At 37.3% G+C, this 14,327-nt stretch overlaps 1 protein-coding gene across 4 annotated transcripts in view; it reads left to right on the top strand.

Moving 5' to 3' along the window:
• Positions 1-14,327, top strand: part of LOC138735700 (transcription elongation factor A protein 1-like) — a 47,416-nt gene that overhangs the window by 29,014 nt on the left and 4,075 nt on the right. For 2 of the 4 annotated variants that reach the window (XM_069883944.1, XM_069883941.1), the window contains 4 exons: positions 3,813-3,869; positions 4,736-4,890; positions 7,488-7,634; positions 11,562-11,633. In XM_069883944.1, coding sequence (XP_069740045.1) covers positions 3,813-3,869; positions 4,736-4,890; positions 7,488-7,634; positions 11,562-11,633 — 431 coding nt within the window. Of the gene's footprint in view, positions 1-3,812; positions 3,870-4,735; positions 4,891-7,487; positions 7,635-11,561; positions 11,643-14,327 lie in introns of those variants that run through there. The other 2 variants (XM_069883943.1, XM_069883942.1) reach the window with 2 other exon arrangements.

Here is a 14,327-nt window from a genome sequence, read left to right as displayed (position 1 = left end):
GGAGTCTAATATCCTTGCAGGAAGGTTTGCTAGTGCTGCTCTGGTGGGTTTAAGCTAGATTTGCAGAGAGAAGGGAACCAGAGTAGATGAGAGAAAAGATGTTAAAATTGCATACACCGTTAGAAGTCAGCAGGTTGAATGTGATGGACATGTTCTCAGGTGCATCTATTTTAGTGCAGTGACAGATTTCAAATGCAGGTGAGGAATGGCATGTGGAATTGTGACATTGTGGCCACGAGTGAAAAGTGGTTACAGGAGGGGCAGGACTGGTAGGTCATTGTTCCGGGGTTCCATTGCTTTAGATGTGATAGAACGGAGGGGGGGGGAGAAGTGGGGGGGCAGAAGGGGGAATGCTCGTCAGGGAAAATATCACAGCTGTGCTCAAGCAAGACAGACCAGAGGGATTATCTACTGAGGCTATATAGGTGTTGAGGAATGGGAAAGGTATGATCATGCTCATGGGGTTGTATTATAGACTGCCCAATAGTCAGAATTGGAGGAGCAAATCTGCAGAAAGAAAGCAGACAGCTGAAGGAAACAAGGTTGTGATACTAGGAGATTTTAACTTTTCTCCTATTGACTGGGTCTCCCATACTGTAAAAGAGCTGGATGGCTTGAAGTTTATCAGATGTGTTCAGCAATATATAGAGGTTCCAACAAGAGAGAGTGCAATACTGGATCGCCTATTAGGGAATGAGACAGGACAGGTGACAGACGTATGTGTAGGGGAAGATTTGGGTCCAGTGATCATAATGCCATTAGCTTCAAGTTAATTATGGAGAAGGATAGGTCTGTGCTTCGGGTTGAGATTCTAAATTAGAGTAAGGCCAATTTTGAGGAATTGGAAAAAGGATCTAGAATGCGTGGATTGGGTAAATTGTTTTCGGGCAAGGATGTTTGAGTTAAGTGGAGGATCTTCAAAGGTGAAATTTTGAGAGTACAGAGTTTGTATGTTCCTGTCAGGATTAAAGGCAAAGTTAGCAGACATAGGGAACTTTAGTTTTTGAGGGATATTGGGGATCTGATTTGCAAGAAGACAATGTGAGCAAATGAGGTACTTGACTATATAAAATAAAATGCAAGAAAAACCTCAAGAAAGAAATCAGGAGGCTAAAGAAGACATGAGGTGGCTTTGGCCGACAATGTGAAGGAAAATCCTCAGGGTTTCTACAGGTATATTAAGAGCAAAAGGATAGTAATGGACAAAATTGGTCCCCTTGAATATCCGAGTGGTTGGCTTTGTATGGAGCCAAAAGAGATGGGAGAGGTCTTAAATGTTTTTTTTTCATCTGTATTCACTTAGGAAAAGGGCATAGAGTTGTGGGAAGTAAAGAAAACATGTAGTGAGTTCATGAAACCTATACAGAATAAAGAGGAGGAAGTGCTTGCTATCTTAAAGCAAATAAAGGTGGATAAATCCCCAGGACCTGACAAGATATTTCCTCAGATCTTGAGGGAGGCTTGTGTAGATGTGGCAGGGGCTCTGGCAGAAATATTTCAAATGCACTTAACCACGGGTGTGGTGTAGGAGGATTGGAGGGTAGCTCACGTGTTCCGTTGTTTTAAAAAAATGCTCCAAAAGTAACCCTGCAAATTGTAGGCTCTAGGTAAATTAGTGGTAGGTAAATTATTTGGATAGCCATGGACTGATTAGGGATAGTCAACATAGCTTTGTGCATTGTAGGTCAGGTCTGACCAGTCTTGTAGAGATTTTCAAGGACGTTGATGAATGAAAGCTATGGATGTTGTCTACATGACCTTTGACAAGGTCCCGCATGGCGGGGGGGGGGTTAGTCAAGAAGGTTCAGACACTAGGCATTCATGGTGAAGTAGTGAACTGGATTTAATAATGGCTAGATGGTAGAAGCCAGAGAGTAGTGGTGGATTATTGCTTCTCAGACTGGAGGCCTGTGACTAGTGGTGTTCCTCAGGAATCGGTGCTGGGACTATTGTTTGTCATCTATATCAATGTTCTTGATGAGATGTGGTAAATTGGATCAGCAAGTTTGTAGATGACACTAAGATTGCAGGTGTGGACAGTGAAGAAGGATTTAAAGCTTGCAGATGGAATTGGACCAACTGGAAAAAGAGGCTAAAAAATGGCAGATGGAATTTAATACAGACATCTGTGAGGTGTTGCATTTTAGAAGGAGAAACCAAGAAAGGACATACACAATAAATAGTAGGGCATTGAGGAGTGCAGTAGAACAGAGGGATGTGGGAACACAGATACATAATTCCCTGAAAGTGACATCATAAGTGGATAGGGTTGTAAAGAGAGCTTTTGGCACATTGGCCTTCATAAATCAAAGTATTGAATGTAGGTATTAGTTGTTTAAGACATTAGTGAGGTCAAATTTGGAGTATTATGTGCAGTTTTGGTCACCGAACTACAGGAAATGATATCAATAAGATGGAAAGAATGCAGAGAAGATTTACTAGGATGTTGTCTGGACTGCAGGAACTGAGTCACAGGGAAAGGTTAAACAGGTTGGGGCTTTATTCCTTGGAGCATAGAAGAATGAGGGGGGATTTGATAGAGGTATTTAAAATTATGAGGGGGATAGACAGAGTAAATGTAAATAGGCTTTTTCCACGAAGGGGTGAGATACAAACCAGAGGACATGGGTTAAGAGTGAAAGGGGGGGAAAGTTTAGGGGGAACTTCCAGCTGAAGTGGTGAATGTGGGCTCAATTTTAACATTTAAGAGCAATTTGGACAGGATGGAAGAGATTTGGGGGGCTGTGGACTGGGTGCAGGTCAATAGGACTAGACAGGTAAAATGGTTTGGCACAGACTAGAAGGGCCGAAGAGGCTTGTTTCTGTGCTATAATGTTCTATGGTTCTAACCTTTGCTTTATTATGGTCCTCTGCAGCATACTGGAACTTCCTGAAGTATTTAAAATTTAGTTCTAATTTTTTTCCTTCATTCATAATATTATTAAGTTCTATGTCTATTTAAATACCTGATAGTGTCAGTTTAAAATTTATACTGAAATGTTGAAAGATTTTGCATAATATGAAAGATAACAAATATAGATTCTTGGTCTGAAATAATTCTAATAATTTTATTCTGATGCAAAAATATAGACAGATTAAACCTCAGAATAGCAATGGCATCCTTTTAAATTTGGAAAAGCAGACAAAATGTGCAATCATTGTGAAGTAAATATTCAATTCGCTGAACAATGTGTGTAAGATTGAATATTAATTAGTAACAATGTTTATTTTTGAGTAAGAAAGTATTAAAATTATGATTGTTAAAATTTTAATTGTGATCAAATTAATAAAGTGAAAATACAGTTATTTTAAATCAGAAATAACTTGTGTGAACGTTTTACTAAACAAAGCTACTACTTTATGTTCTTGGTTATGCAGAAAATGTGGAATCTTAACTAATGAGAGAACAGTCCAGTGAATTGGCCCTTTTAACTTGTTTAACAATGCAAATAGCTAAGTTGGCATTTAAAGAGAAAATGCTGGAGATACACAAGAGGCCAGGTCACCACATCAGTGGAGAAAGAAATAGACTAAGTTTCAGATCATTAAGCATTTCATTTCAACTTTGGAAATTTGTGAACAATTGAAGCATTGAACCAACATAATTTGTAAAGTTTGATTAGAGGTTGACCAATGTTACTACATAGAGAATAATATAAATATATTTTTAAAATGCTGCTTTAAGAAAATCAGTCCATAATCTAGATGCAAGACTCTTTTGCACTTGTCAATCTCTTGTATTGTTTGAGTATTTATGCCAAAATAGGCCATTTTTGAGCTTTCCAGCATCTCAGTTTGTATCTTGATTGCAGATGATTATGTCGCAATAGGAACTGACTGTGACCATATGGCAGCGCAGGTTGAAGAAAATATCCTTTTTGTAAGTGATGCAGGGATGTCTCTAATCCTTCCTGAAAACAATGTGTGGGCTGAGTGCTCAAATGACATAATAAACATTCTATATTTTCATTTCTATCGTGGCCATCAAGCCACAGTTAGGAACTGCCCGTAATTTGGCATGTATTTAAAGTATTCTATTGATTTTTAGTCATTTTACCTAGACAAAATTATTTACTGTAATATATGAGCAGAAATCTCAAAGTGAAAATGGCTACATATTTGCACAACAATGAGAATGTCACCGGTGGGTGTTTATTATATAATGTCAACATGATATTCTTGTGTACATCAAAATGAGCATTAATTTTTCACTGAAGGTGCAGAGAAATTTGGGTTTATTTTACAATAACCAGTTGATCATCAATATTGACCAAATAAAGATGTGAGGACTCAGGTTTCCAATAGTATTTGTTAATTGGAGCTTATTTTCTGTTCATGTAGACTTTACAAATTTTCTTTGCAGTGCAAACTGCCACGAAAGCTATGTTATCTAATCACCTTCATTATAAACTCCAGCATTTAATATCAATATAACGTTGGGATTGATGAAGGAAGCTCATGGAGTTTATTTTCAGGAAAATATTGTATCCAAAGATAAAGCATCTTTTTTTGGAGAGAGTCTGTGATTAAGTACATAAAGTACTGATTTCAGCTTCCGTGACTGTATTGTAGCTGGTAAGAGGACAAAAACCTTTCAAGGCAAAATAATTAAATGTACAGACATTTTGTCAGTTTTTATGCTTAAATCTCAGTTTTCTTTATATATTTGGCTATTAACAATTACACTTTTTGAAAATTACCAGTTTTGATTATGAGTCCTTAATTTAGTTGATACTTGTATTCCAAGAGATGGGCAATACAGACATGAAATACAAAAACAGAGTGAGAAGTAGAATTGCTAATCTGAAAGACACAAAGAACCCGAATTTAAGAAAGAATGTTCTCTGTGGAAACATTTCAGCAGAGCAAATTGCGAGAATGACTGCGGAGGTAAGGCTCTTTATAACTGTGAATGTTTAAGTCACTACATTTTATTTGCCAAGCAGGCAATATTTCCTGGCATCAAGATTATTACTGCCAGCATCATGGTTCTTGCCTAAGCATTTTTAAAATTGAGTAATTCACTGATTCAAATCAGGAAAATATTTCAAAAGATTTTGCTTTGTGATCTAAAATTATAGATTATCTTTCTTTCTTTGGCTTGGCTTCGCGGACGAAGATTTATGGAGGGGGTAAAAAGTCCACGTCAGCTGCAGGCTCGTTCGTGGCTGACCAGTCCGATGCGGGACAGGCAGACACGATTGCAGCGGTTGCAAGGGAAAACTGGTTGGCTGGGGTTGGGCGCCCAACCCCATAGATTATACTGTCCTAAGTATCTAACTTGCTCTGTTGTTGTTGTAACAAGATGTGTTATGATCAAACCTTAACTAATCATCTCCCCACCAAGACCCTAATTTTAGGACTCATTAACTTTGATGCAATTACTTTGTGATTAATAGCAAGAATTTCCCATTTTATGATATCTAAGCAGAAAAGCTAATGGGAAGATATTTTGGTGATATCTGCTGTTTTTATTTTTGTTTTGTCATGTCCTCACTACTGTGCACTAAATTATGGACCTAAATTGCTTTTACTATCTCAGAATCATGTGAAATGTTCGTAGATGCATGAAAGTAATCAGAAGATCATAAATACATTATATAACAATATTTTAATATTGATTATCATGAGATCTGATCTGCCATCTATTTGGGAGGTGACTTGTTTTGAACTATAGCCCCTGATAAAATGGTGTCTAAAACGTGACTGCCCATGTGATTCAAGAAGTAGAAATTATTTAAAATGAAAATCAAATTTAATCAAGTGTAGAAAGGTTTGATTTTCCCAACCCCCATGTTCCTGGGAATGGAAATCTTAATGAGATTACTGTAAATAATCTGAAAATTAATTCTGGATTGATTTATAGAATGGAATATGCAGATTAGGGGGAATATTGAAACCAATAAGTCGTTTACATCCTTCTGGTGTCCAGTAATTCTGTCAAATATTTAAACTTGGCCTGTCCATTGTCACATAAGCATCTGACTAGAATTAATGTTTTTTTTTTCAGCTCTTGCCACACCTCCAAAGCCCCAAACTAAATCTTCTACATTTTTTAAACTAATTATATTTTGAGCAAATATTATAACTCAATAATTTTATCCCTGACTATCACCCTAGGCTAACTCAATCTTATCAAGAATTGTAAAATGTAATGTCATTTCATGTTGGACCTACAGATTTTTGGAATTGGATAAATTGACAACCACTTTTTAAAATAATGACATATGCATTGGCCTGTCAGCAGAAAGTGGTCAGTTATTGAGCACAAGAGAGGTTGAAAGTGTTGTATGGACTATAGCAGCAGTTTAATTTCCTGGTTTAGTTGAGTGCTGAATTACAGTGATTTACTGCTGGGTGTTTCTTTTACCTACTATTAGCTGAGAGGCCTGATGATAAGAAGAGATCTGGATTGGTAGGTGTTTACTAGGCTGTAAATCATTAATAACATGATCTTGGGAAGGCGAAGGTCCTCCATTCTGGAGACGTGACCTACCCAGCGCAGTTTGATCTTCAGCAGCGTGGATTCGATGCTGTCGGCCTCTGCCATCTCGAGTACTTCGATGTTGGAGATGAAGTCGCTCCAATGAATGTTGAGGATGGAGCGGAGACAACGCTGGTGGAAGCGTTCTAGGAGCCGTAGGTGATGCCGGTAAAGGACCCATGATTCGGAGCCGAACAGGAGTGTGGGTATGACAACGGCTCTGTATACGCTTATCTTTGTGAGGTTTTTCACTTGGTTGTTTTTCCAGACTCTTTTGTGTAGTCTTCCAAAGGCGCTATTTGCCTTGGCGAGTCTGTTGTCTATCTCATTGTCGATCCTTGCATCTGATGAAATGGTGCAGCCGAGATAGGTAAACTGGTTGACCGTTTTGAGTTTTGTGTGCCCGATGGAGATGTGACTGGCCACCGAGACAGAGGTGCACCAAAGAAGAGGTACAAGGACTGCCTAAAGAAAGCTCTTGGTGCCTGCCACATTGACCATCACCAGTGGCTGATATCGCCTCAAACCGTGCATCTTGGTGCCTCACAGTTCGGCGGGCAGCAACCTCCTTTGAAGAAGACTGCAGAGCCCACCTCACTGACAAAAGACAAAGGAGGAAAAACCCAACACCCAACCCCAACCCACCAATTTTCCCTTGCATCCGCTGCAACCGTGTCTGCCTATCCCGCATCGGACTTGTCAGCCACAAACGAGCCTGCAGCTGACGTGGACCCCTCCATAAATCTTCGTCCGCGCAGCCAAGCCAAAGAAATCATTAATGTAATTGGATACTGTAATCAGCCACAGATTTTTACAAAAGCATCTTCTGGTGTCTCTCGCTTTGGATGAAACACTTTTGTATTGGAATTTTTTTTTTAGTTATAACTTAGTTTGAGCCACTAATTTGATAAAAAGATTTAATCCTAGGAAATGTAGCCTCAGATATTTAACTGGCATATTTTATTCTCCACCCTTCCCCATCCCCAACAAAACAAAAATAAAGGAAATGGCAAGTGATGAATTGAGAGAAATTCGGAAGGCTTTAACAAATGAAGCTATCAGAGAACATCAGATGGCCAGAACTGGTGGAACTGAGACTGATTATTTTGTTTGCGGAAAATGCAAGAAGAATAACTGTACTTACACACAGGTAAGAGGTTAATATAAGAACCAATTAAATGAGTGATTTGGTGCAATCAAATTTGTAGAAAATTGCTGAAATCAGCTTCTTTCAAGTAAAGCTCTGCCTTCTGTGTTTTTAGGAAGCTTGCTTATTTGTTCCCAGTTTGTTTTATTTAGTACCTTGTCTAATTACATTTTCAGGAGCTGTTTGTCTACACTTAAAAGCAGTTTTTTGATAACTTTGCATTTTCAGAGCTTATTTTGCATTGAAAGAAAGAAAATGCAAAGATAGTTCTGCCCTTTAAATTTTAAAAACTATATGAAATACTTCTGTAGAATTTGCAGATAAGTGATGGTATCTGTTCACTGCAATTAAGGTTCATTGCTCGTGAAGCCACTTTGACATTTGCTCAGTAGCTTCTTCCGACCATTTGCCCTGGACCAACTGTGCAAACAGCCTTTAGAACAAAATGAATAGAAGGAAGTTGAAAACTGGGAAATTTATGCACTTTTTGTTTACTTGTAAGGAGAATAAATGTCAAGTTGCCTATTTTAAAGATTTATGACAAATCTGTTCGCTAATGTTTGCTTTAAAATTTATTGCAATTTAAAAAAAATCAATATCATTATTAAATTATGCTGAAATATCTTGAGAAATTTACATGCAATGTTTTTTCCTGTAAGTTTCATCATTTTTAATTTCAGTTGAAGTGCATTTTATGAATATCAAGTTGAATTAATATACTTTGTTCTCTCTTTGCATACATCTGTATATTTTTTTCTTTATGCTCATTTGTATCTTTGCACGCTTGAGTTTAAATTAATTTGCTGTAACATTCCTGTAGAACGATGGGGGTGTGGCAAGATGGTGTAAGGATCAGACGTGCCTTCCAGTCCTCTCCTGACTATCTTATTGTTTTGTCTAGAAATGCCCGTTAAAATTCTTTAAAAGTTTAGATAATTTCAGTGCTGTTAATTTAACTTATGATGGTACAATTGGTGAAAAGAGCAAAAAAAAAATGACAACAGATCATCAAAAAACTACATTTTCCAGAAGTTCAAGTTTTGGAGCCTACCTGCAGGAAAGACACCGGGACTCAGCGTGAAATGGATCCCAGGAGAGAGGTACAGTGTTCGGATGTAGAGCTCGATGTTACATCGGTAGAGCCCTCTAAAGAGGGCGCCAAACAGCCTTTAGAACAAAGAGTTACTCAAAGGCATTTGTCAACTGTAGAGGTGGCGCTGCAAACTGCACCTCTTGAGATAGAAGAACCTATACAACTTGATGTACTGGGAGAACTTAATACATTATGGACTGGGGAAAACCCCGGCCAGCGTCCTCCAGTCACTGCTGGAGAGGCTGTGGCTGGGGTTTCCACACGCAGTCATACTACAAGGAAGGCAACCAGAATGAAGGAAGGAACAGAAGATCCTTTGGTTATGCAGAAGAAGCAGGAATCTGTTGAGCCAAAATCTCTTCCAATTGAAAAGATTTTTGTGAATCTTGAATCTAAATTATCTTATACAATGCAGGGATTATCCAAGATTATGACTGAACTTGGTACTAGGTTTAATACTCTGGTGAAAATACATTCTCAACAGTTGGCTGAGTTTGGAGCTTTTAAACTTGAAGTGAGAGATAAATTTAATTTGTGTGAAGAAGATATAGATGAAATACGGGATCAAGTTTTTGATGTGACCAAAATGGTCGAAGACTTACAAACTCAAAATAAAAAATTTGGTGAAAAAGATTGATTATTTGGAAAACCAATCCAGACGGAACAATATAAAGATTATTGGTTTGCCGGAAGGTATGGAGGGACCAGACCCAAGAAAATTTTTTACTGAATGGATTCCGCAGGTGCTGGGTCAAGAATATTTCCCGGAAGGTCTAATACTGGAACGTGCTCACAGAGCCTTGCGTAAAAGACCTATTTCAGGTCAAAGTCCAAGACCTGTTTTGGTTCGTTGCTTGAATTATTACGACAGAGAAATAATTTTACGAGTGGCTATTAGAAATGCACAACAGAGAAAATCACCCTTGATGATTCAAAATAATCGAGTTTTCTTCTATGCGGATTTGAGTCAAGAAGTTATGTTCCAACGACGGGAATTCAATCCTACTAAAGAGTTGTTGTGGAAGAAAGGTTACAAGGCAACCTTTAGATATCCAGCTGTTTTGAAGGTTTTCCAAGATGGTTGCCAACCAAAGTTCTTTGATTCTCCAAAGGAAGCTATAGCATTTGCTCAAGAGCTGCCAATTACTCAGTTTCAACAGAGACATAGTCCGCCGCGATCTCTAAGGAGACGAGATGGAAGAAAAGAGCCGTGCTCCAAGAAGGAATGGTTGTTATGGTGACTCAGCAGTTGGAGCTGATTAAAAGAAGAGTTGTCCTTTTTTTAATGTTTTTTTTTAAAAAATGGATATTAAATAATGATGATGTTAGTTTAAGATGAAGTGAGAGTTGGGGGAGAGAACTGGATAGGCACTATTTCCTGAAAGTCATCTGCTACGTGTGAGTTATCTCACACCCATTTATTTTTTGGGAGTTACCGCATTGCGCGGTTTAGACGGGAGGGAGTATTTTTAACCTCCTACCCGTTTTTTTTTTTTTCCTTTTTTTTGTATTATTAGATTAAAGAGTGAAGGGGTTTTTTTTTGTTTAATATAAAAACAAAAGCATAAGAAAGTATTTGATTGTTTAAAAAACTAAAAATTGATGTGGTTTTTTTGGTAAAGTTTATTCAGTAGATAAGGAATATCTGAAATTTAAATGTGAATGGGATGGATAAGTTTTTTTATTTTTTCTTTAACTTTAAGGTGAAAGGAGTGGTAATTCTGGTGTATATTATTTTGCTATTTTAGTTATAGAACGAAGGGAATAATGGTGAAAGTTATAAATTGAATTGTACAATTCTTAATGAGGCTTGAATTTTGTTTGAGGTTTATTCTCCATTTGTTGAAGATATAGATTTTGTTGTAGATGTGTTTTATTATTTGGATATCTGAATTTTAACGTAATGATTGGGGATATTTAAATGTGGTATTGGAGCTTTTATTGGATAACTGTTCAAGAATAAAAGGGAAAAATGGTGGAAGAGTACTAAAATTGAATTGTACAATGCTTAATGAGGTTTGAATTTTGTTTTAAGATGGTGGTTTATGTGACTAATATGATGATAGATGTGAAGTTAGTTGATATTTGGTGAAGGTTTATCTCTATAGAGAGTTTTTTTTCATGCTACAATTTTTTTTTAAGAATTGATTATTGTTTAAGAAATTTTTGATAATGTTACTAACTTTACTAATTTTTTATATTAAATTTGAGTTAAATATATGTTTCATCTTAACTCCGTTTGTTAAATATATGCATTTAAGTTTGATTTAAATATGTTTTTTAAGTATGATATCTTAGTATTAATTACTTTTCTTTTTGTTAGTATTTTAATCGGTTATGTTTTTGTTTTTTTTGTAAGTGGGTTTTTTTTCTCACATATATTATTAACTTTATTAATTCTTCACTCTTTATTTTAGGGGGAAAGGGTTGGACTAATTTGAGTTAGGTTATTAATGTGTAATAATTATTGGGGAGGGTATAGTTTATTTAGATTACTGATACTGTATTGTAATTTTATTATTTTATTCTTAATTTTTTTTTATGTAATCCTATATGTTATTCATGTTATAAAATCTTAAATAAAATTTAAAAAAAAACATTCCTGTAGAACACATTTGTTTTATTTGTTGAAAAATTTGTTTTTATTAATCCAAAATTGAAGAGAAATTCTTCAAAATGAGTGGATGTAGTTGGTATGTGACAGAGATGTGATTCACTTTTTTTAATCAGATGGAAATTAATTTGAACCTGATTGTTTTCTGTATTTCAAGAATTAATATTCCTTCATGTGATAAAGCTCTTCTTGATGATGAATAATTTTTCTCATCATTCTCCAGGTCCAAACACGAAGTGCTGACGAACCCATGACTACATTTGTGTTTTGCAATGAATGTGGCAATAGATGGAAGGTATGTTAATTTCTTGTTTCCTTTAAGTCTTAATGGTCATGGTGTAATTTCATTAAAACTACTTAAAATTTCTTCACATAATAGAAATGTTAGCCTTTGTTCATATTAAAAGAGTGCAATAGGAGCGAGGATGAATTTGTCTTATCACCTTGGAATACTGAAGGTGTTCATGCATCATTCTGGGAAGGAAATGACAGGATTTTAATTTTAGCAGTGCTAAAGGGATGTTAATGTATTTCCAAGTCCAGCAGGTTTGTGACATGGAGAATGATGTTATTCTTGTATCTCAACTGTACATCTTCCTTGATATTAGAGGTTTAGGAGGAACTGTTGGAGTCTCCAAGACGAGTAGCAGCAGTGCACATCACCGATGGTGTACATCAGAACAGGCTGTGGCATGAATGAATGTTTGCACTGATGGATAGGCTGTCAATCAAGTGGATGGGTTGCAATCAGGTGGCTGGTTTTGCTATGGACAGTGATATGCTTGTGAGGAGCTGGTATTGAATGTTCCATGAAGCTCTGAGTTGATGCTTTGGATAACATTTGGAGGATTGTGTACAGTTCTGGTCGCCATATTACATGAAGGATTAGGTAGCAATAGAGAACATGCAGAGGAGATTTACCAAGATACTGCTTGGAATGGAGGGTTGTAGATCTAAAGAGATCATTCTTACTGGGTTATTCTCACTGAAATATAGAAGACTAAGGTGTGATCTTGTCTAGGTTTTTAAAATTATGGGGCACGAGTATGATAAATAGCCAAAAATCCTTTTACAACAGGGGAATTTAAAACTACAGGTTTAAGGTAAAAGGAGAGCAATTTAAAGATTGGAGGGTTAGATTTTTCTCATACATGGTGGTGAAAACCTGGAATGAGCTGACAGAGGAGGTCATAGAACACAGAATGGGTTCTTCAGCCCAACTCATCCATGTTGACCAAGCTGACATTCTGGGCAAGTCACACTTGATTGCATTTAGTCAATATCCTTCTAACCCCTTCTCCATAACTATGTACAAATATGTTTCGAATATCCAAATTGTGCCTGCTTTACTGTTTCCTCTGGCAACGTTCTGGATACAGAGCACCTGGTCAATGATAAAGAATTGTTTCTCAAGTCCCTCTTAAATCTCTCCCCTCTTTCCTTGAACCTATGCCATCTACTTCTACAATTGTCTAACCCGAGATGGATTGTATTTACCTTATCCTTTCATGATTTTGACATTATCCCTCAACCTCCTACACTTCAGGGAAAAAAATCTAACTTGTCTCTTTAACTCTCGCTGTCCAATTCTGGCAACACGCTGATGATTCATCTCTGTATCCCCCTTCTAGCTGAACGATGAGTTTCTATAACTGGGTGACCAGAACACACACTACTCCCAAGTTTTGCCTCACCCACGTCTCGAAACATGAGATTCCACCTTTTGTATTCAATACACTGCCCAATGAAGGCTAGCTGCCAATCACCTTCTTTACCACTTTGTAAGTCTGAGATGCCACTTTCGGGGAAGTATGCACTAGTATCCCTCGATCCCTACGTTCCACCACAACTCTCAAGGGCGCTACAAACTTCTTGCGCATCTGGTAATCTGGTGTGACTGGCCAAAGTGCAGCACCTTACACTTGTCAGAATTAAATTCTATTTACCACTTCTTAGCCCACCTTCTCATCTGGTCAAAATCCTATTGTTGGGGACAGAAGGTACTTACATAATTTAAAGGATGTTTGAACAGGTACTTGGTTAGGAAAAGTGTAGAGTGATACAGGCTTTATGCAGGCAAATGGGATTAGCATAAATATCACAGTTGGCGTGGATAATAGAGGCTAAAGGGCTCATTTCTTTTCTGTACTGTAATTCTGAAGTTAGAAGAAACAGAAGTTATGGTATAGTAAGAGGCGTATAAATCTATGCTCCCTCTCAGAGTAGCCCCCTCCTCCCTGTCTATTAGCTCGATTACTCACCTGCTCATATCCTGGACTAGCCACATATTCTGAGCATTTTACAGTTACTAATTAATCTACTGAACACACCTTTAGAAAATATCAAGAAACCAGAATGCCAGGAGTATGCGATTTTCAAGAATGTATGTACGCCACACAGATGACCAAGCCTCTGATTCAAGCACAGGCTGCTACATCTTTGAGGCAGCATCTCTAACTGCTGTGCCACTCTCCCACCTACAAATTCGGTTATTCGCTGAAGTGCCAAATTTAGTTACATGTCGACTGATGTCAGAGAGAGTCGGTCTCTGGTATTCGACTCACAGATCAATTTTGGGGCAAAGGGCCTTGACAAGGTCTCAAGTCCAACAGTTCAGGTGAAATGCAAACTGAGCTAGTGACCAAGTCACTGAACAACAAATGCTGCTCAATACCAATTGGGTTAATTCTTGAGAACACCCTCAGTACTGCAGTCGGAAGCCATATAATTTTTGCTGGTGGAAGACGACAGGGGAGAATAGGGTCAGATGCAGTGCCATTTGCAACTTTAGGTTTCAGTCTAATACCTGGATTTATTCAAGTTTTAACAACTGAACCATCAACTCCAACCCAATGACCTATAATGAAGCATGACGGAGAAGCGTTAAACTGCTTTTCTACTGGAGATTTGTACTGTACTCAAGGCTTGTATGATTTTCAAATGTTAAAAAAAAAGGTAGTTTTTAATTTATTGATTTTAATTGGTATTT

The sequence above is a fragment of the Narcine bancroftii genome, chromosome 6 (assembly GCF_036971445.1).
Source record: "Narcine bancroftii isolate sNarBan1 chromosome 6, sNarBan1.hap1, whole genome shotgun sequence".
Lineage (NCBI taxonomy): Eukaryota > Metazoa > Chordata > Chondrichthyes > Torpediniformes > Narcinidae > Narcine > Narcine bancroftii.
Note: the sequence above shows the minus strand (reverse complement) of the source record. Positions and strands in the feature narration are given on the sequence as shown.